The 21,628-nt window shown below is 36.3% G+C and overlaps 3 protein-coding genes across 4 annotated transcripts; 1 reads left to right on the top strand and 2 right to left on the bottom strand.

The window, feature by feature from the left end:
- Window positions 1-5,090: 5,090 nt before the first annotated feature.
- LOC132178997 (casparian strip membrane protein 1) lies at window positions 5,091-6,333 on the top strand. Its single transcript, XM_059591602.2, has 3 exons — window positions 5,091-5,660; window positions 5,805-5,928; window positions 6,083-6,333. Exons 1-3 carry the CDS (start codon window positions 5,422-5,424, stop codon window positions 6,299-6,301), a joined length of 582 nt encoding a protein of 193 aa, XP_059447585.1. The 5' UTR covers window positions 5,091-5,421; the 3' UTR covers window positions 6,302-6,333.
- A 107-nt stretch (window positions 6,334-6,440) lies between these two features.
- Window positions 6,441-7,405, bottom strand: PNSL2 (PsbQ-like 2). The gene is made up of 2 exons (XM_059591604.2): window positions 6,894-7,405; window positions 6,441-6,750 (listed from the first exon to the last, which is right to left on the bottom strand). Exons 1-2 carry the CDS (start codon window positions 7,371-7,373, stop codon window positions 6,652-6,654), a joined length of 579 nt encoding a protein of 192 aa, XP_059447587.1. The 5' UTR covers window positions 7,374-7,405; the 3' UTR covers window positions 6,441-6,651.
- A 1,653-nt stretch (window positions 7,406-9,058) lies between these two features.
- EMB1579 (ATP/GTP-binding protein family) lies at window positions 9,059-20,851 on the bottom strand. 2 transcript variants are annotated; one of them, XM_059589495.2, is made up of 21 exons: window positions 20,757-20,851; window positions 20,469-20,581; window positions 19,754-19,957; window positions 18,758-19,048; window positions 18,504-18,601; window positions 17,576-18,250; window positions 17,425-17,470; window positions 16,614-16,706; window positions 16,477-16,532; window positions 15,959-16,070; window positions 14,586-14,797; window positions 14,440-14,503; window positions 12,959-13,132; window positions 12,329-12,359; window positions 10,937-12,102; window positions 10,740-10,814; window positions 10,495-10,569; window positions 9,843-10,412; window positions 9,687-9,728; window positions 9,539-9,601; window positions 9,059-9,397 (listed from the first exon to the last, which is right to left on the bottom strand). In XM_059589495.2, exons 2-21 carry the CDS (start codon window positions 20,538-20,540, stop codon window positions 9,308-9,310), a joined length of 4,209 nt encoding a protein of 1,402 aa, XP_059445478.2. In that variant the 5' UTR covers window positions 20,541-20,581; window positions 20,757-20,851; the 3' UTR covers window positions 9,059-9,307. The 2 variants fall into 2 exon arrangements, with proteins under 2 accessions (XP_059445478.2, XP_059445479.2); XM_059589496.2 differs by having other exon boundaries at window positions 20,762-20,851.
- Between the last annotated feature and the right edge of the window lie 777 nt (window positions 20,852-21,628).

Genomic DNA, 21,628 nt, shown 5'->3' with positions numbered 1-21,628 from the left:
TAAAAATATAAAAAGTGTACAAAAATAAGTTGGACCAAAATACACTAAATTTTAGGATGATAAAATCTCTAAAATGATTAACCTTCCACGTCTAGGTTTTAGTTTCGAATCTAAAAATAAGTTTTTAGGCATTAAAAAAGGGTTTTGACGCATTAGAAACGGGTTTTGGGGCATTAGAAACGGGTGTTGGGGCATTAGAAACAGGTTTTGAGGTATTAAAAACAGGTTTTGGGGCATTAAAAACAGATTTTGAGGCAATAGAAACGGGTTTTGTGGCATTACATTAAAAATAGGTTTTGAGACATTAGAAATGGGTTTTGAGGCAGGTCACGGCAGCAGGGGTTTGAGGCATTCACTAACGGCCAGACCCACTATGGCGTGGGTCTTGTTGATTACGGTTTTTTTTTTCTCTGATTTAGTGTGATTGTTCTCACTTTTATTTTTTGCATTTCTCTTAAATTAATGATATGTTACATAGTAATTGAAGGCTGAAAAATGAGTGTTATCAGGATAGACCTGATAGTAGGGGCTCTTAATAGGGAAAACTTCACTTTAGACCCCTAAACTATTGCGCGTTTTGAGAAGACTATCTTAAATTTCAAAAACTCTCAATTTAACTTCTAAAACTTTTAATTTGATTCAATTGACTACCCTCCGTCAGATTTTAAACATTAAAAGTGACAAAATGACATTTATACCCCCGAGTTTTTCATAAAATTTCAAATTTACTTCAATTTATTTATTTATTTATTTTTTTATAAAAAACAAAATTGAAAGGTAATTTGGTCTTTTTATACATTTCCGTTAGAATTTAACAGCTAAAAGCCTAAAACTAATGGAGGGAGTAAAATGATTGAAACTGAATGTTCGTGGATGTAAATTAAGAGTTTTTGAATTTTGAAGGAGTTTTCTCAAAACACGCGATAGTTCAGGAGTCTAAAGTGAAGTTTCTCTTAACAAATAAATACACGACCATCAATTCTAGACACACACCACGCATCCCTTGGTTGACAAATGATACAAATCTCATCACTCATCTTCACTTTTCACAATGTTCGTCTTCGTTTTAATTAATTAATTTATTTTTTAAAAAAAAGTTTAAAAAACTCATTTTTTCGAATTTTGTAGTCTTTGATCTAGTCTTGTGTTAGTCAATTTTATCAAAAGATTAATTGCATTTAAAAAGAAAAAAAAAATTGTGTTTCTACTTTTTATTAACTCTATTTTGAAATCATTATTTTTTTTTTCGAGCGGCATACTTTAAAACTATTAAACCAAACAGGCAGTTAATGTGATCCCTTCGAGTGCAAAATCCTTATTCTACCTAGCACTCTTGAAAATACTTCGTGGGTGGTTTTGGCAAGTAGAAAAATATGTTTTGCAAAATAAGGTATTGATTTTGAATCAAAATGATTTGATGATTTGAAGATGGAAGAAAGAGTTACAAATTACAAACACTTTTTTATGAAAATGCTTCTGAAGATAAGCTCGCTTTTCTATTTCATCATGATGGAATTTGGTACCAATCACCAAAAAGCAGCCCCGGCCCATGTCATTCCCGCCAATAGCCCATACCCATATCCACTACTGCCATTCCCATTACGTCACCAATTAATGCCCATCTCCTCACCAATTAATTCTACACTTTTTCTTACCTAATTCTTTGTGGTCGGTTTGGGATCATCGAACCATTTAATTGACCAAAGGGATTGAGGGATTGAGGGTTTGGTCAAATTATAATTATTATTGAATTTGAGATAAATAATTAGTTAATTTTAATTTAATTATAATTTTTAAAGTCAACTTTATAATGTGGCGTTTAAAAGCTATTCTTAAAAGGTCTTATATGCAACTGTGGAATCCGAATCCAAACCCATGACCCCTTGAAATACATAAAAATTTCTCTGACTTTCGTCCCTGATGAAAGAGAGAGGAAAAGAGTTGCCTATTTGGTTCAACGCCTCAACCATGGTAGGTGTGCAGAGTGCAACTTTTCCACTCTCTACTAGCTATAGCTAGAACAACACACTTTTCCATTCTTCTTCTTCTTCTTCTTCTTCTTCTTCAGCCCACTTCCACAAATAGCCCACATGACAAACGCTTACAGAGACATGTCTATGGCCTATGGGGGATTTGATCTTGAAGTACAGGCCAGGTTGGTGTTTATCGTATTATTCATCCATGGTCTTACATGTGGAGGATGGGAGGTAATGCGCTGCAGCCAAGGATGACTTGCCGATATGCTTAAATATTTCTTATATCATCTTTGATACATATATACATACATACATACATCTATGATGGTCCGGATTCTTTCTATATATTACAATTAATGGATCGGCAAGTTATCTTTGGCTACATGTTTATCTCCTATTCACATGCTAGATCTATGATTATGATGATCGATAGTGGCAATAGCCATGATCACTTCACATGCTGTGGAAGAGGTTTACTAGCGATTAGGAGATGTACAAATTATCGATGTTGCAGCTACCAAGTAAGTTCTCTCTTTACCATATTTCTCTCAATGATTTGGTCCAAGTGCATTGTTCTACAATATGTGCTTTTGCGAAGTGTCATTTACACGTGAAAATTCATGTGTCTTACTCTTATATATGTTTTTAGTTTCAATTCCATCTCTCTATCTACATTATCTTCCTTCCCTCTTTCCACTCACTATTCCCAACAAATCAAACTCCATTTGATAAGTGAAGATCTCATCATCTTTTTACCCATTTTCCCCTTATTCTTTGTTTTTCATTTTAAAATGATCTTTGAGAGAGAGAGAGAGAGAGAGAGAGAGAGAGAGAAAGAAGAAGAAGAAGAGGGGGTTTTCTAGCTTGACACTAATGGAAGTTGGAGTTGATTGAGGGGGCTGGGTTTAATGCTTGAAGATCATGGCAGTTGGATATGGTGAATTTGGGTTTGTTACAATATATATATAGAATGGACATAAAGATCCTTATGACAATTAATTACTCAATTTTTATTTCATTTAGGCTTCTATATATGGAATTAAAATCCTCTCTAGAATATGAGAATATCTAGTTAGTTATAGTGGATAAGTATTTTTGCTATCTCAAAAAGTGAAAAGACAAAAATACCCTTCTACTGTAACTAACTAAATATTCTCCAATTCATTTGAACTGAAGGGAATCCTGATATCCATATACTCCTATCGGCATAAGATACAAGTAATGGTGATGGGTGACTATGTTGTTTTTTTAGTACTTGACGAAGAAAATTCAACCAAATTGGCAAATTAAGCTCAAAGTTTGTGGAAGTAAATAAATTTTAGGGTAGAAAAGTAACATTTTGCACGTTATATAGAAGCAAAACAAAGTGTTACCAAACCCAAATGGGTAAACCTATGATTGTTTTAGGTGGCGAAATCCAAATCGTTGATTCCGAATGAATTGTCTAATTCTTTAAAATTGTAGACTTATATAATTCTGTAATTACCCTAAGTATTGCATGGAATGTAATACCTTATTTGAGCCATCATTCTAAATGAACGATTCAAAATGACTGAGCCATTCTTAAAAACTTAAAATAGTTGCAATCACATTTGATGCAACCACCATTAAACTTGGGTCCGATTGTTAGTAGCGGCCACCTCAAAACCCATGAAACCACTAATCTTTGTTTTAGTTAATTTCTTGTTCGATTAGGATAAAATGTTTTGATGAAGGCTATTTTAAAATTGTAGGCCGGGCCGTAGAATTCATTGGAAAGTCACATTCGTTGGAAAGCAGTTGCATTGGCCCGCGTTATGCGCGTACCAGATACAACTTTGGTTAATTCGTACCCTTTTTCCATTACCTATTTTGTTAAAAAAAAAATTTCCCCCTTATTCTATACTCAATTCATCGTTATGCGAGAAGATCCTTTTCTTCTTTTAACTTTTCCATGCCAAACTCTGGTGGTGTCTGTAATTAATTATTTGAAAAAATTTTACAAAATTATTTTGAAATTATTAGTTGAAGTTTAAAAACTGTCTAACTTTTAATTTTTTTGTAATGTTACCTCTATTAAGATTTTTTATTAAATATTTTAAAAATACCCATATTTTCTTAAATAAAAAATTGCAAAGATTCTGGTGCGAGTATTTTTGTAAATTTCGTTAAATTTTAACTAATGCCTAATCTTTACAATTTTTTATTAAAAAATGCTAGAGCATTTACTCATATTTTTTTCTTCCCCATTTTCTCCATACTTAAAAAATAAAAAAAATAAAAAAAAAACCATTTGATCTACTTTCACTTAGATGAGTCCTGCAAATTTAATGGTATTAGGAAGCATTTAAAGGATACACTGAAAATGCTGTAAAGGGTTTTATGGATGAGAAAAAAAAAAAAAAAAAAACAGGTAGTATCCTGGGATAGTCTTGATTGGTTAATTGCTCATTCCAACCTACACATTTCACAACTTGACCTCGATCGCATACAAAAAATGCGAGCATTTATACAGCTGACAGTTTTTTTTTTTTTTTTTAATTAATTTAAGGGCATTGGACAGTCGTACCAAATATGTAAAGACCACTTGTTACTATTCATAGCATGCCTTACTAGAGTATAGGACGAGGGCCCATATAGATATAATATTTGAATTCTTTAGGGCTACACTTATAGGCAAAAGCTTGAGCCTTATCCAATTCGCGTGAAAGAAACGTATTGCATGGTGTTCCAAACATCAAAGCCTAGGATACTTACCATCAAGGGTGGTGGTTCAATGACTCAAGAAAATTTTTAAGCAGTCAGAGTATGTATTAGAACATGAGTTTGAAGTTTTGCAATGGAGAATTTTCACATATGTCTGATTAGTATTAGTTGCCTTAGATTCTCATTGACGCTTTGGTGGGGTTGGGTTAGGTTATGGCTCAGTCAGACTTGAGGAAGCGCTTACGGTTCTCACCATCTAGGCCCCTTTTGTACGGCTTTCAACGAGTAGGTGCTACTATAGTCACGCCCAGGTAAGATAGCTACAATTGGTCTACCTAGCCTATGTACACTTTTTGAATTAAAAAAAAAAAAGAAAAAAAAAAGAAGCCCATATTTGTTTAAAATATCCACAAGATAAAGCAACAATGAGCAGGTAAATAGGGTTTTGGGATTATTGATATAATACAAAAGCTCCATCCTAAGTTTACGTATAGGTAAAATCAGGAACCCAATCACAGAATGAAATTTGGCCTGCTCACAGAAGCAAGACCCAGCCCACTTGAAGTTGCCCAACCTATCCCACTTTGATTGTTTCTAAGTGGTGGATTCTTTTAGAAACTCCAAACCTGCTTTCGTGGTATAAACTATATATATATAAAGGCATGCACGTCTCCCTTATATATATATATATATATATATATATATATAAGCTTTGCCAAACAGTAGTTTCAGCTGATCATAGCATCATCATCCGAAGAAAATGAAGGAAGGAGCACTTGAGGCTGCTGGTGATGAACCTCATTCCAAGCATTCAACCTCAACAGTACGAAGGGTGATGAATAGAAGAGGGCTGTCTATAATGGACTTCATTCTTCGACTTCTTGCAGCTGCTGGAACGCTAGCAAGTGCGGTGGCAATGGCTACAACCGACCAAACACTTCCATTTTTCACACAGTTTCTCCAATTTACTGCCCAGTACAACGATATTCCCACCTTCACGTAAGTAATTTAATTGTCACCATGCATGCATGATACGTACACTTCATAATTTTTTTTTCTTATAATAAATAAACCTGTTAGATATGTTTTGAGATCATCAAAGTTAACGTTACACGAGTGGTGATCTATAATATTGATCAACAGGTTCTTTGTGATCGCGAATTCGATTGTATGTGCCTACCTTGGTCTTTCTCTTCCCTTATCTATCTTCCACATCATCAGGAGTGCGGCAAAAAATACTAGGATCATCTTGCTCATCTTTGACACGGTAATTATGATACTCAACTATTAATTAGCAAGTTAAGAACTATTTGTTAGAATATAAATTAAATGTTTAAATTTACCCATTCTTATTAGCTTAATTAAGCTTTTAGAATAAGTATATTTCTATTTGAAGTATAATATATTCAAATTTGGTTAAGGTAATGATGGCTCTTCTCACTGCTGGAGCTTCTGCAGCGGCAGCTATAGTCTACTTGGCACACAACGGCAATGCAAGTGCCAACTGGTCTTCATTTTGCCAACAATTCAATTCCTTCTGTGACCGCATTTCTGGATCTCTAATTGGCTCTTTTGGAGGAATACTCCTATTCATTCTCCTAATTATTACCTTAGCTGTAGCAATATCTCGACCCTCATGATCATCTATCATGACAGTTATATGCATATATATATATATATATATAAGCATGCACAAGTTGCATCTATGTATTTTATTGGTGTTTGTTTGAGTCTTTTGATGTTTATAGAAGTGCTTTTTTCCAAATCTTCCAACATTTCCCTTCACATAACATGATTTAGGCTGTCATATAATTCCTTCAATCTGCATTTTACATGAAAAAGAAAGAAAAAAACAACAACAACAACAACAAATACTGCGAAGAGTTTAGCAGAAGTCATTGAAGATCTTTTAATCACCTTGTATTGGCCGGAAATCTTTGATTGAGAAATTGCAGCCATGCTTCCATTAAAGCATGTAGACAAATATACACTAAACAAATAATGCCACAAGATCATCTATTGATTTCAATGTCTTCTCGTAGTATAGATACGATTCATAGACTTTTGGCGTGCGAACATAATAGTCAAGCTGAAAAATAAATCAATATCATTTGTTAGAAATATATATGAACATTTTGTTTTCAAAAGTAAATAAATATGTCCACCAAAATTAGTCTAACCAAATATAACGTTGAGAAGCAGAGTCAAATTTTCCAATGGGCTAGGCATTACCTCAAGCATGTTATCTACCAACTCGTTTGCGGTCTTAACATAATCGTTTCGGCGGCCTTCGGGCAACGTAGTGATGGCGTTTTTCAGATCCTGAGAAAGATAAGCCTGCTTCAGCCGAATGTAAAAAATGACATATCTCCAAGACATGGTCTCCAACATTTCCCTAATGCTATGCAGCCCCTCGGCAGTTTGCCTGATCCTCGCCACCGCGTCTTCCGGCGACAACCCGGGCTCAAAAAACCGCTCCCTTATGAATGAACGCGTGCCCCAATTCTGGGCCAGTGCTTGTGGGGTTCCTTGCAGACCTAGCGCCGCCATTGAAGTAGTGGCAAATAAAGTCGTCACAAATTGTCGTCGATGGGTCGACACATTTTCTTCTCCCGGAAACGAGGCTTCAGCTCTTGGGAGTGTGCTTCTTTTCCGACGGGGTTTGGTGAGTTGGGGTTGGAGGGGAGTGGTCGTGTGAGTGAAGCTGGACATGATGATGGCTCAAGGATAAATGTGAAGGAACTTCAAAGTCATAAGAAATTGTGGTGTTGTGGAGGATTTCTGGGCAGGTGTTATAGCTGACCGTGTTGCCCGTCAATCCAACATGGACCTTAGCTTCACGCCACGTGGTAGTTATCTTGTTTTGGTGGAGGCTGGGCAGAGCCTGGGGGTCCGTTTAAGCCCAACTAAGATTGAAACTCAGCTGGGCTTGTGGCCTTTGAGTGGGCTTACTACCAACGAAAAAAGAAAAGAAAAGAAAAGATAGTCTTCAAAAATAACAAATGAAAACTAAACATGGTTTTTTCGTGTCAAGAAACTATAGGCTCGCGTCATTCATTTGATGTATCATCCTTTTTTTTTTTTTTTAACCCGATCTGTTTTGGTGATTTATGGGCTTTTTGTTTGGGTTGCCCTACTCTTTGTTGTTGTAATTTATTATTTCGTTCTTATGTATTAAAAAAAAAAACTACACATGGTATGTGTGAATTTGCTTGATTGATAAAGCTTGGGATTCTCCTGCCCCAAATTATATTATGTAAGAAGTTTGATGGACTCATTGTAATATTGTAAAAAGTAAAGATTATGCCGGCTAGCAACAATAATTGAAATTACTTTTAACAGGTGGATCCTTAAAAAAAGTAAAGATGATATATTGTTTGTTGGTTTATCCTTATTTTAATTTTGAACAATCAAATTCATAACAATTTAATTGGTTGTGAACTGCTATCCTATTAAATTTTTTCTAAATTTGTCATATTTAATCTTATATTCACATGTTTACCTCGTGATCACATAAACTAAAAGAAGAAGAGTATATGATCATGTGATAATGTAATAAATACAGATTTTTTATTTTTTATTTTTCTTCGTCTCATAGATTATGGTGCAATACAATTAACCTTCTTTTTTTTTTTTTTTTTTGTCATTATACGATTGAATCTTCGGATCCAAATCCGGAATTTAGAACAGACGAACCAGCAGTAACAATTTGAGGTCCTTGTGCACCACATGGCCATGTTGATGTGAATGACAGATTTGAACTGAGACATGTCAACAGGTGGCAGTGGATGAGCATGGTCCAGAGCCCAAGGATACAAGCTAATTATGATCATTCTTCAAATGTTCTCGCATATTATAAGGCCCCGAATTTGACCCGTCCTTTTCCCTGAGCCAACTACGCCGGACCACCACAGACGAAAACAAAAATTATCCTCGGATTCACAAACGCCACCAGAGCCCCCATCAAGTCAAAGATACACAATCCTTCACAACTGAAGTTACGGATTCCAGACATGGGTGCAGTAATGGTTGGCGTAGTAGAAGTAGCGGGAAGTGATGAGAGCTTTCAGAAAAGTAATGGGGTAGAGAACATGGAGAGGGCTTTGAATGTGGTTAAAGAGCAAGCATTAAGGACACTACTCGAGCTTGGCTTTCATTATATAACTATTATCTTTTTCATTGTTATTAACAAAACTGGTTGCCTATTAGCTAATTTTCTCTTTTCAGCCACTTTTGATATGTTTAATTAGTTCTAAATTCAAGTTCATTTAGAGACTTGCTTTGGCGGCCGAAATTTCTCATCAATCGCCAACTCTAGTTAGATAGATCAAACAAGGCAGATAAATATGCAAGACAACTAGCAAAATGGGAAAAGCTAAGGATAGAAGCAGCTGACATCATTCGGAAACGCTGCTCATCTGGCAAATTTGCGAATCTTTCTCATTATCATCGGAAAACGGTACAAAAAAAAGAAAAAAAGAAGTGCTTTTTGCATTTTGGGAGACACTATAAACAAACACAGGAACGGTCTAATTACGGAAACCAAAACCCAAGTATCCATCCCCTTTCAAGACCATAATATAGCAATCTCATACTGAAGTTTATTTTTAAGAAAAATGAGGAAAATTCCGAAGACCTTTCCTATCTCATATGCCAGACATTTGCACCAGCTTATTGTAGAGAATGCGGTCATCCCTACCCGTGTTGCTCTCTAACAACGCACTTTGCACAAGTTCCTGATGTCAGATAAACGTTAGCTACCAAACCATCAAGAGCAAGATATCGAAACAATAAAAAAAGGAATACATAGCACACTCCCAAAAAAAAAAAAAAAAGGGTGGTGATGATAACAGTAATTGAATTATACAGATTCTCACCTTGACATCCCTATGCGAAAGGAACTTCCCCAAGTTGTGGATGATCAACCTCATATCTTCAACCTGGAACACAAGAGACACTCCTTACCCTACTAATCATAACATCACATACCAAATAAAATAAAATAAAACATGAACAAATACAAACCCTAATGTAGCCAACTCGATTACGGTCAAAAAACCGGAAAGCCTGTTTCAGATTCAAAACTTAACATTAATAAAATGATGATGAGAGAATGCAACTAAAATGCTAAAATAGAAATCAGGAAATAATAAAAGCAGCTAAAAGTTCCCAAAAGCATACCTGCAATAGTTCTTTATCAACAGCAACCTCCTTGACAGCAGAGTTTGCTTTCTTTCCAGTATCCACCTCTGTGTCTCTCTTTTCACACATATCCCCATCAGACTTGGGCTTTGTCTCTGCAGCTTTCGAATTCTCCTTAGAAGATTCTTCTGCTTCTTCTTTTTCCAGTCCTGCCACTTTTCCAGGCTCAGCTTTCACATCGGTCTTCCTCTCTTCTTCGTTATTCTCATTAGATGAGCCATGTTGCATACTTGACTCCATTTCTTCGTATTCTTCAGGATCTTCCTCTGGGTCCTCCTCTGGGTCTTCCTCCGGATCTTCATCACCATCTGTTTCTTCTCCCATATTCACCTCATCAACATGATCAACAGATTTATCCTCCTTGGCCTTAATTTTGTCATCATCTGGTTGGGCTGCACTCAATGTTTCAGACTTAATAGAATCTTTCGGAGGGAGCTCATTAGTCTTCTGTCGCTTCGCTGATGATTTTTTGTCCCTTTCCTTCTCATGGATTTCATCCCGTTGTCTCTTACGTTGATTTCTTTCCGTGATAAATTTCACACGTAATGTCTGCATAAAAAGGCATGTAAATGAAGATGCCTCAGTGAAGGGGTCAAGTTGCGTGCAAATTGATAGAATGTCTAAAACCAACCTGGAGAAATGTTAAAAGACGACAACCCATCTGATACTGAAGCATTTCATACAGTAATTCAGCAAATAATGACAACTGCAAGAAAGGCAAAACACAGTTAGGAAGGATCAAAAAAGCTATAATCTTGTTCCAAGGTTTACATCAAACTAGGTTATGAAAACCAAACACTCAGAACTACAGTTCTAAAGGTACGATGTACAGATAAAGTACACATAAAGATAAATGGATAAAGCAGGAGAATAAACCTCAAAAGTTGATTCTTCAATGTCCTTGTCACTATAATCCAAAAGTGAATCCAGTGAAAGAGACAATGAGCGAAGCTGTAATAGGAGATCCAAAATTAGACAAGGGTACGTAAAAGGAGTCTTAAATTAGGTGAACATGTAGAACATATCTTATTAACATGTAGTATTCAATACTGTATAGGCTATCATCAACTTACTTTGGAAGCCTTGCTCCATTTCGTTTGTAAAATCAATCCCGGGTGCCGAGGAGGTTCTTCAGACTTCCTCTTTTCTTTCAATTCTTTATTTGATTTGCTTCTAGACTCGTCCTTTCCATAGTTGTCTTTTTTCTCTTTCTCATCTTTAGATTTTTCTCCATCTTTTGATTTTCCCCTCTTGCCACTATGATTATCATTCTGAGATGCTTTCTGCTTGTCAGCCTCAATCTCCACTTTACTCCCTGAGCCACTTTTCTCGCCTGTTCTTTTTTCATCCTTCTTATCATCCTTGTCAGTCTTTATTTCCACATTACTTGGATCAACCACATCGTCTTGCTTCTCAGGGGCAAGTGTTTTGGAGTTGGTCTTAGGAACTGTTTTCTTTTCTGATCTTTTGATCTCACTGTCCTGGTTCTCTGCACCTGCTGCTTGCCTCTCCGCATTTTCTGTCTCATTTACTGCCAGAGCTGCCTTTGCCCCATCCGCATCAACGTCAATCTTACTATCAGCAACCCCATCACTGGATTTCAAACTAGCAACCTTTCTTTTAGCTACCCTCTTAATGATTTTTTTCTTCACAGTTGTTTTCACACCGGTACCTTGCACAACTGCAGCACTGCTTGGATCTGAATTATCCTTTGGTTTATCTTCAGTAGCTTCATTCTGAGCAGTTTTTCTCACTGGAACCTTTTTTATCACCCTTTTTCTTACAAAAGTTTTAACCCCAGAAAGAGCAACTGAAGATGCATCCTGTAGACCAGGAATCTGTGAGTCTGCATTCTTCTCTCCATTATCCTTGTCATCCAGCTTGTCCTTTTGTTTGCTGGCACTATTGCCATCTGCCTTATCAACAACCTTCTGTTTGACAATCTTTTTTATAATCTTCTTCTTCCCAGACGTCACATTGCCACCTGTCTCTGCACCAGCAGATTCTCCCTGCTCCTTCTTCTCCACAGTTTTGTTTTGCTCACCTATTTCTGTCCCACCTTTTTGCTCGAGTCCTTTGTCATTTGCATCAACCTTTTCTTCAGCCATGATCACTTTCACTTCATTTCCATCTTTCTCCTTTTTGTTAGCATCTTCTGATTGTCCAGAGGATGCAGACTCTTTCTTTTTTTCTGATTTTCCAACCTTTTTGACATCTCTTGAGGAATCTTTTTCTTTATCTAAATTATTTCCCAAAAAGAAAAAAGTATACATATATCAATTTGATCATGGATGACAATCATAAGAAAAAAGGAAGAATATGCACAACAAAAAGTTTTTTTTTTTTTTTGATAAAGTAATATGTAATATCAAATGACAGAGGGCGCAACCCAAGTATACAGGATGTATACAAAGTAACCCCTACTGTTTAGAAAATGAACTACAAAGCTAAAAAGTACAAGTTACCTTTCATCCCATCTTTCTTCTCTCTGGACCTCTGAAAGAATATATCATTATATTAGAGAATAAATCACCAAGGGAGTGGGGGAAGAACGAAGCAAAAATGCTATTACAAATTAAAACCTCCCCAAAAAAACAAGGCATGATTGCGAAAAATTGAACACTATTGTAGCTATAAATAGAGCCACCATGGAGAATAATAGACAACCCCATGCAATTAGTTTTAAGAATTTGATGGGAGGAGTTCGATGACGTGCCAGAAATATTTCAACAAACCCACTTTGGGTTCACAAGTCCATATCATGCAAGCCAAATATCAATTTCTTTTGATGGTGATTGATACATTTCCATGCAATACTCTACACTTCACTATTTTTTTTTTTTTTTCAAAACTTTGTTTATAACATATAAAACAATTTCAAGCATAATGCTCAAAGTGCATGACTGAACGGTTTCGCAATGTGTAATTTGATCTGCACTCAACCTAAGAACATCTGCATGTCCATCCATATGTTGACATATTTTTGAATTTCTGTCTCTACATTTGTTTGAACTAGATTTTATTTTTTTTGCACAAAAAACCTTAGCATAAGTGAAACTGATGAAACCAATGTTCCAAACAAAATAACTGCAGACCTCTTTTTCTAACGAAAGTTGCCTCTCTCTCTCTGCAACAGCCCTCTTATGAGCAAGCCACTGGTCCCTCCATGCATCCAATGAAGGGAGACATTCAGACAAATCTGGAACAAACAATACGGTAACCTCCCTGTGGCTAAACAGTCCATCTTTGCCAAATCTGTCATAGTGTATCTACAAATGCCAAGAAGAATTGAAAATTAGCTCACTGAATGCAGGAAGCATGTGCAAGTAACCAAATATATAAAACTCTAAATACAGCCCAAAAACATGAGAAGAGTCCATGAACAGAATATATTGCTGTTTGTCTCATCTGCATCATACAAAAAAAGGGAGCATATTTTTCTTCTTTGCTCTTCAGGAACAAAGAAGAGACCTAAATCGTGAACTTGTGGAGTAAAATATTATGTACTGACTTAGCCAAGCACTTAGATGCCATGTTTATGGAAAATGTCTGTAGTTGTATGTATGGCAGATAAAAAGTCAGAACATGAAAAAATAGAAACTACTCAGAAATTGCTGAGTACTCTAAAACTGTCAAGGAATTACCCATACCTATGTAAGCTATAGTACCAATGAAAAACACCAAGTCACCCTCTACAATCTAGAAGGAATCCAAACTTGTAAGAATGCCCGACCTCTACAACTCATCAGATAAAGCAGATGAATCACAAATTATGACCCCTTCACAAATTATGCCCCGTTGAGTAATCTTGCCATTTTCCAGTGACCAAAATTGCTGTTGTAACAAATTAAAATTTTGGATGGCAAACATGTAGAGAAATGGAAGGAAAAAAATATATATAAACAATCACACAAGGACACACAAATTTATGCGGTTCACAAAATGGCTTACACCCACAGGTTCCGACAAATTTCACTAACAAAATATCCTCAGAGAATTTTCTAGTATCCCAATTCTCTAAGTATGCTATAACCAAGCTTATTCTAACACAACGTCTCTCATTGTCAAAGTATTATGTGGAATATCCATATATAGCCAAAGTTTCCAAGCAATGGAAGGAAAGACTTCGACTTCCTTGTGAAGAAAACGGCCTTTAGCCGAAATAAAAGGCTGTAGAAAAAATGTCTTTAAAAAGCTGCATCCAAGTTGGCTTGGTGAACGGATAAAATCCATGTATTAAGTGAACTAGCTGCATTGGTTAAAGACATAAGAATTTGGGTGGCAAGAAAATAGGTGGGCGCCAATATAAAGGAGCATTAAATGGACAATGGGGGTGGCAAGCAAACGGGTCCATAGAAAGTGGATGAAATTCAAACCAAGAGTAACAGTTACCTTTATAAACACGCATGATTTTATTTTTCTTTCTTTTTCTTTTTCTTTGCTCTTTTTTTATAAGTCAAAAGCATAATGAAATAAGCTACAGAAGTAATGACAAGTAGATTCACTGCCATTCAAAGAATCCGAAGTAACAGAAGAGGTATTAATAAATGTAACAATCATCATAAGCACATAATACCTCAAGAAAACGATTCCAATGTGAGCAGTTCTGCAAATCAAGTTGAGTAACATCTTTCGCATATCTACAGAGTAACAATCAATTCAGTTCAGTAGAAAAAAGTACTACTCAATATTCCTCTATAACAAATAATAGACAGCACAAACCTAATGGCTGTCCGAATTAAAGAGGTATCATCAACTGACGGGTCACCACCATCAGCAGAATTCCATGGACCACCAATTGGCATCAAAGACTGGTCCTTTTTCAGCACAGCAAACCTGAGGATATTGCAAATATGGGGTATGCGATCAACATAACTTTTTTCAGATGACAGCTCCTCCAAAGCATTCTTGCTAAGTCCACTCATCAAGATCATCTGAACCAAGGAGAAAAAGAACCCTTACTCAAGCAGAATTTTTTTGATACAATTCAATACCCAAAAGCAGCTTTAAAATAATAAAATGATATTGCACATAAATGATAGATCCATCAGGATAAAACAAATAAATTAGAAAACTTTCCAATACAGAGAGAGAGGTGACACCAATCCTTGGCCATAAAAATCACAATAAAGCAGCATCAGCAAGAAGTCCAAAAGGACCAAAAAGATAATATTGTCCTCTGCAGAGAGGCAACTGGTGTGCAACACACAAGTCGGATCATATTACAGTGGGGTAGGACTCTATATATCATTAGTAGATTGCAAAATTCGACTCTTATATGTGTGTGTATGTATATATATATATATATATAAAATTAGATTGCATAGTTGGAGTTTAGAATGTGATATGGTAAAGTCAAACCTCAACTTCAGAGAACTAACATTTCAACTTGTCCTATGACAAAGTCAACCTCATGGCCTCATTCCTCTTCCTATGAGCTCTCCACTTCAATAGATTTCGAAAATGTGAACTTAATGTGAGCCATGTCAACATACAATATTTGTCCAGTGAGTTTCACGTAGAATGTCATCTAAACGCATGCTCAAAGTTTTTATCCACGCACGATTTTTTCTTCTTTTATCTAAGCATGAGAGCTTCACATGTATTCACTTCAGACTTTTTTATGTAAAGCTCTTGTTTTGAATCTTATGTTTTACAGCTGGGAAAATGTCCTTGTACTTCATTTAAAATCTTTGCAGAAGAGGGAGAATCATGAAGCCTGTGTGAGAAAGCCCATTATGATTTTTTTTTTCTCAAGGTAAATTTATCACATGGAAAACCATGTTTTAAAATATTTAATCATAAAGCACCAATCACTCAGTTTTCTTATGATCTAAATGCGCAATTGTTTTAGTTATCCAGCAAGTAGCAAAAAATTCCAAAATGCCAAAGAACATTAAAACAACCAGTTTATATAGGGTTAGAACTTGCTCATACAATGTAATAACGAAAACACAAGGTCTAAGCTTCTGTGATCTGTATTTGCTAATTTCAAAAGCAGGGCAGAATCTCAGAAGCACCAATTAAATAATGTGTTCACTCCATCACGATGCATAATGGTATACTTTGATGATATAAAATATAAAATGACCTACCTTTGCATTCCAAATTGTATTTCCACATTTTACACGTTCTTCAGCCAAAAGCTCGGCAGATGGCTCTTTCAGCTCATTTGTCCTCTCTTCGTCAACAAAATCATGCTCAAAACTGCTCCACTCAAAAAATTATTAAACAATTACACCTTAACTCCTTATCTTTCCATTCTTGAAAAAAATAAGTACATAACGACTATCCTTTTCAGTTTGAAGAAGTACATGTTAAAAAAAGAAATAGGGCATTACAAATCACCAAACCAGTTGGAATTCAAATGCTTGTTCTGAGATCCAGACTTTGTTGCCTTTTCATTTCTCTTCTTTCTTTCTTTTTTTCTTTTGGGGCCAGCAACTTGACCAAACTTTTAGAAGAACAAGTCATAGATTCTTTCACAAAAACTTTTAAAAACTACAAAAACTGTTGCTTGCACCAAAAAAATTGAAGGTATAAATGCATATCCTGGATAAGCATAAGACAAACTTTGGAAAACAAGTCAAGTAACAGCATCAAAGAGACACACCTGACGGGGGTATGGATGGAAAGCTTAAGGCTCTCCTTTGGCCAGTTCACAACAGCCTAAAACAATTAAAATGCCACCCTGAGGCAATTATTCAACCATCTAAACTTGAAATAGGAAAATAAATAATAAAGACTGACCTTGGAAAATTCTGGGGACACAAAGAGTCTAGGAAATCTCTTATCTATCGACAAAAAATCCCTCTCTAGATCAACCAAACTGGATGAGTAAACCTGCAAGTGGACAGCACTGATTACTAAAAGCAGTGAAATCTAAGCACATCAGGTTGCAGAAAAAAAATTCAATCATGCACCAAAATATATAGTCCATAATAAATGAAAGAATCTCATATATTTTGTCTCCTGTCGCTAAATCATTCACTTCTCTTCCATAAACAGGTAAACATCCACCATCAGCCATGAACAAAATAAATCATACACACAAGTTTACTAGATTCAAACCAAGGTCAAGGCCATAAATCGTAGAAAAGCTAAAGGTAGGCATTGGTATCTCCATAAAAAGCACCTGTGAGATCAATCTGATGTACCAAACAGAAGGCCAAGATATTGGAGAAGGAAGAGATGTTCGAAGCATGGGGAGCAGCCAAGGAAATAGACGGGAAAGAGCAAAATGAAAACCCCAGATGCAAACATTCCCAACCAGATCCAAAGGACCAACAGGAGGAAATATAGAAGAAAAATACCCCCAAACTCTTGGGGTACTAGACATGATCAAGGCCGTGCAAACCTAAATTAGTAAAAACTGATACCCAAAGCCAAAGACAAAAAAGCAATACGAAAGGAGTAAGGCACAACTAGAGCAATAATAGGAAGAAACAAGACTGAATCATATGAAGCCCTGAACTCCACATCCACGAGGAAAAACAGCAGATCCTTGAAGACAATATTCTCATTATCATTAAATTTCCTAAGCTCTTTACATGTTTTTTACCTTGCAGACATATTCTCTCCGTTTTTCTTTAACAGGTGAATGAAGCCTTCAGCATAAGAGAACACCAAGTTAGTTACAAGGGCTGCAAGATACACAAGCGGCTATATATTCAGAACTAGAGCAGGACGCAAAATAAAACATCAAGATCCACCTATGCAGAGCATCATAACGTGGGGAATCCCGTCGCAAAGGTTTCCCCTCCTTCGCCAAAGAGGAAGCAGGTCGGTCCCGAGAGAATCTTGGTGGAGATCGACCACGCCTAGCTTCAAGTCCACGTTTGCGCTCTCGATCTCTCTCCTTCTCCCGTCTTTCAACGATGCGTTCCCTTTCACGCTCTCTTTCTCTTTCTCGTTCTCGTTCGCGTTCCCGCTCTCGCTCCCATTCCTTCTCACTTTCTCTACCTCTCTCTCTCTCACGCAAACGTTCCCTACGCCGCTCCTCCTCCCTTAGCTCGAACTCCCGAAGATAAGCAGCCCTGTCATCCTTGCGATCGTCAACCCTTGAATGACTGCCACGTGACAACATGCTACCTTGATAATCCAATTCAAGGGGTGTGCCATGAATCCCTTTCCCCGAGGCATAGTCCCTACCAGGAGGCAGGCTCACACCATAACCAGGATTTGAAGAACTTTGTGCATACATGATATCATCCATATTTCTAAGGGGAGCTGCCCCTAATATTGATGGAGCTTGTTGCCCACTATATGAAGAAGCACTAAGCATTGATAAACTGCGAGGATCAGCATCCACTCTTCCTCCATAAGAGATAAGATCTTGGGTGGCGTGACGATTAGCAGTACCCCTTGCTGCAAGATAATCTGCTTGTCTGCCAGAAATGTGTTGCTACTCAGTGTTGTAAGGAATATATTGCAATCTAATATAACTTTGCATAGACGATACCATTGAGAGTAAACCCACTTCATTAAACAAAATTAAAGATGACCTTGGCCCTTCATTATAGGGAAAAGGATATAATTCATAAGTGATTATAGTTGCTATGAAAAGATGAAAAGCTACATCTATAAGTTACATTTATAAAATCATAAAGCCACCATCTATCAATGAAAAGCTAGAAGTACCTGGCACTCCCATCCAGAGAAGCAGGTTGCAGTGATTGAGATTTTAATAATTGTTCTTGTCGAAGCAATGCCTGATCAATGCGATCATACATATCGGTCTGTTGAATTAAATAACAAAAACCAAGATTATTATCATTATGAAAAAGAAAATCACAAACAAAAACATAGCATATTTCATCATATGGAAAATACTACCAAAAAAAAGAAGAAGCAGAAACTAATAAAATTGTTGCAGAATGATGAAAATGGTGTACCTGATTTTGATGACTAAAACCAATAGAATCAGCATATCGTCCAGTTGGTTCACTTTGCAAGTCCCTCCCAACATAGGCACTCTGTCGGTCACCATATTGCCGTCTTTCTATTCCAGAATAATCTGGAACCTTCTCCGCATACAACTGATCACCTTTGTGACTATATCCATGGCCTGATGATGAGACATAGTCACTTGCTGCAAATTTAGGTGAATCTGTTATAGCCGAGGCATAGCCACCATGACCTTCTAAAGCTGATGGTCCAGCACCTTTCACATTCAATGCAGGAACCTATACAAAGAAAGCCTTTCATGTATTTATATGACACCAGATGCTTCACTCAAAAATTGAATAACTAATTAAAGCCAAGACTTGGATGAGTGAACCCCCCAAAGCTCACAAAGGATTATGACCAAGTTGGCAGGATGCATACACTCAAAGAGAATCTAACCTAATGTTATGTTCAAGCGATGATATTGGGTGTGTTTAGTAAAGAGTTTTGAGCGGGGAAAAGAGGAAGGAATTGATTGATGTGATATAAAGCAGAATGAAGTTTATAATACTTTGTGAGGGAAAAGCGAAGAATGTTGTTTGGTAATAGTTTTGAAAGGAGGTCGACTTTTTTTGTGAGAAGTGAAAATAAGGGGAGAGTTTTTTTTTTTTTGATAAGTAAGGGGAGAGTTTATTGCCAAATGTAGGCATTATCTCCTTCCAAGAGTACTACCCCATATATAGTCAATTGTTCGGGGATCATAGTTAACAGGAGATAGGCACAGTAAGTAGAGAGGTCTCCAACTGACATTTTCCCGGATACAAAGAGACATATAGTCAATAGGAATGATATGGGGCATCAAGGTCACAAGACAGCTAATAAAACAAAGTATAAACTCTTTGGAAGCAGAAAAATAAGATTGACCAAGTTTTTGTTGAGCAGATATAAGATAATGCATAAGTGACCAGAAAAGGAAAAGAACTTAAAAAATATAATCCACTGACCTGCTGAGCACCACTTAATGCAGCCGAGCCATACACAGAGCTATACTGGCCCCCATAGTGAGCTACAGCTTGAGGATGAGCTCTATACCCACCAACATCGGCTTCTTGAGAGCCACCTAACATTGAGGTATGTCGAGAAGCCAATGACTGTTGAGAGCCCCCGTCAGGGCCTCCAACAGAATTGCTGGAATACGAAGGCCCCAACTACAAAAATACAATAAAATAAGGACAAATGAGACCTCTACTCTAAAAGCAAGGCCACAACTCCCACATTTCAACACAAACCAGGGACACCAAACACGCACATGTGACACAACAACTCCTTGAAGTTTAGACATGAAAAAATATCTATATATAATTGCATTTGTCCACGAGGCAGTCAAAGAACAGCATTGTAATGGTTTCTTCAGTCAGAATGCATAATCTATTCGGTTCCAATTTCTCTTAGTTCCAGCATTAAAACAAGCAAAGATTCACTCTTTTTCAATAGTCCAAACCGGCACTGGCAGCACCATTATCGAATCAAAATAATTTATTTAACCAACCAAAATCAAATATCATAAAATGAGTGGCTGCGCATTCAATGAAATTGAAATAAAACCCAGCGAGAACAACACAAAAGATTTGCTCCGAGCACTGATAAAAATAAAGATTTGACTCTGACTAACACATTAAAAAAAAAAAAAAAAAAAAAAAAAAAAAAAAAAAAACTTACATTTGTGCCGTAAGCGGATTGCCCGGCGAACGATTTCTGCCCATAGGCATTGCTACCTCTAGAGGAGTACATGTTCTTTCACATATAAAGATATAAATTACCAATAGATTAATCTGCATTAAAAAACATATCACATAAACGATATTAGAGAAACAAAAGATCCGATTTTTCAAATAACATAATATCAAAGAAATCAAATTGAAGCTGTGGAGAATCTTTTGGTTAATTTTTAAATTTGTACTTTTGCGTTGAGATTCCAAAATTTGAGATGTAAATTGAAGGAAATACCGTACGCAAAAAGAGAAAACGAAAGTTTTGTGCGGTCGAGCAGACGAAAACCCTAACACACTCAGAACGACGACTGCGAATGACAGAGGGATAAGAAATAAAGAAACCCCGAAATTCGTTTGCCTTAAGAGCAATATCACTCAGATTTCGCGGGTCAGACCGGGCTCAGTGGGCCTAACAAGAGTCAAAATTGGGATTGAATTTAACCTGTTCGGAAAATGATCCAGCTCAAATAGACTTAGCCGACTTGGGCCGAGGTGTTCCTCCTTGGTGCTGACCCGTATATCTCATTCCCAAATGCTTTATTTTTTATTTTTTATTTTTTAACATGTCACACGAGGGAAAGGGAGACAGATTTAGACTAATGACTTTCATTTTACAAGACGTGATTCTCAGCTGATTGAATTACTTTTGAGGATGATCTTTAGGTTTCTAAAGGAGAATAGAGATTTCCTTTATCAATAAATAATAGGTGTCTCTTAATATGTGAGATATTATTTGAACACTTTTCTTAAATACGTTGGTAAAAAAAATGTCTTTTAACATGTTACTAAAAAGTATGTACGTATTTCTCACATGGTATAACATCCAATGCTTAGAAAACCTAAAGTTGCTCAAGTATTTAAAATAATAATAATAATAATAATAATAATAATAATAAATAAATAAATAAACCTATATTTAGGGACAAGAAGTAGCAATAGGGTAGCTTTTAGCTTCGCTATCAATTATTTTAACATAAACTACTTCTCTCCTCCCTCTTGAGAGATTATATTTGATGGAATTTTGAAACATGTATTTTATAAATAAATAATATTTTAATGGTATAAGAAAAAATAGAGAAAGCCATTATTAAGGTATATTTGAATATA

This window comes from Corylus avellana, chromosome 4 (genome assembly GCF_965113065.1).
Source record: "Corylus avellana chromosome 4, dhCorAvel1.hap1.2, whole genome shotgun sequence".
NCBI classification, from domain to species: Eukaryota; Viridiplantae; Streptophyta; class Magnoliopsida; order Fagales; family Betulaceae; genus Corylus; species Corylus avellana.
Note: the sequence above shows the minus strand (reverse complement) of the source record. Positions and strands in the feature narration are given on the sequence as shown.

Bases quoted from the DNA above. Each gene is read 5' to 3' on its own strand.
- PNSL2 (XM_059591604.2), bottom strand. From the start codon at position 7,373: ATGTCCAGCTTCACTCACACGACCACTCCCCTCCAACCCCAACTCACC. The intron at 6,751-6,893 runs GTAATGCCTAGC...TTTATTTTTCAG, and splicing joins TGGTAGATAACATGCTTGAG to CTTGACTATTATGTTCGCAC.
- EMB1579 (XM_059589495.2), bottom strand. From the start codon at position 20,540: ATGTACTCCTCTAGAGGTAGCAATGCCTATGGGCAGAAATCGTTCGCC. The intron at 19,958-20,468 runs GTAAGTTTTTTT...GTATTTTTGTAG, and splicing joins AATCCGCTTACGGCACAAAT to TTGGGGCCTTCGTATTCCAG. The intron at 10,413-10,494 runs GTTGGTTTTAGA...CTTTTTATGCAG, and splicing joins GTCTTTTAACATTTCTCCAG to ACATTACGTGTGAAATTTAT.
- LOC132178997 (XM_059591602.2), top strand. From the start codon at position 5,422: ATGAAGGAAGGAGCACTTGAGGCTGCTGGTGATGAACCTCATTCCAAG. The intron at 5,661-5,804 runs GTAAGTAATTTA...ATTGATCAACAG, and splicing joins AACGATATTCCCACCTTCAC to GTTCTTTGTGATCGCGAATT. The intron at 5,929-6,082 runs GTAATTATGATA...AATTTGGTTAAG, and splicing joins TCTTGCTCATCTTTGACACG to GTAATGATGGCTCTTCTCAC.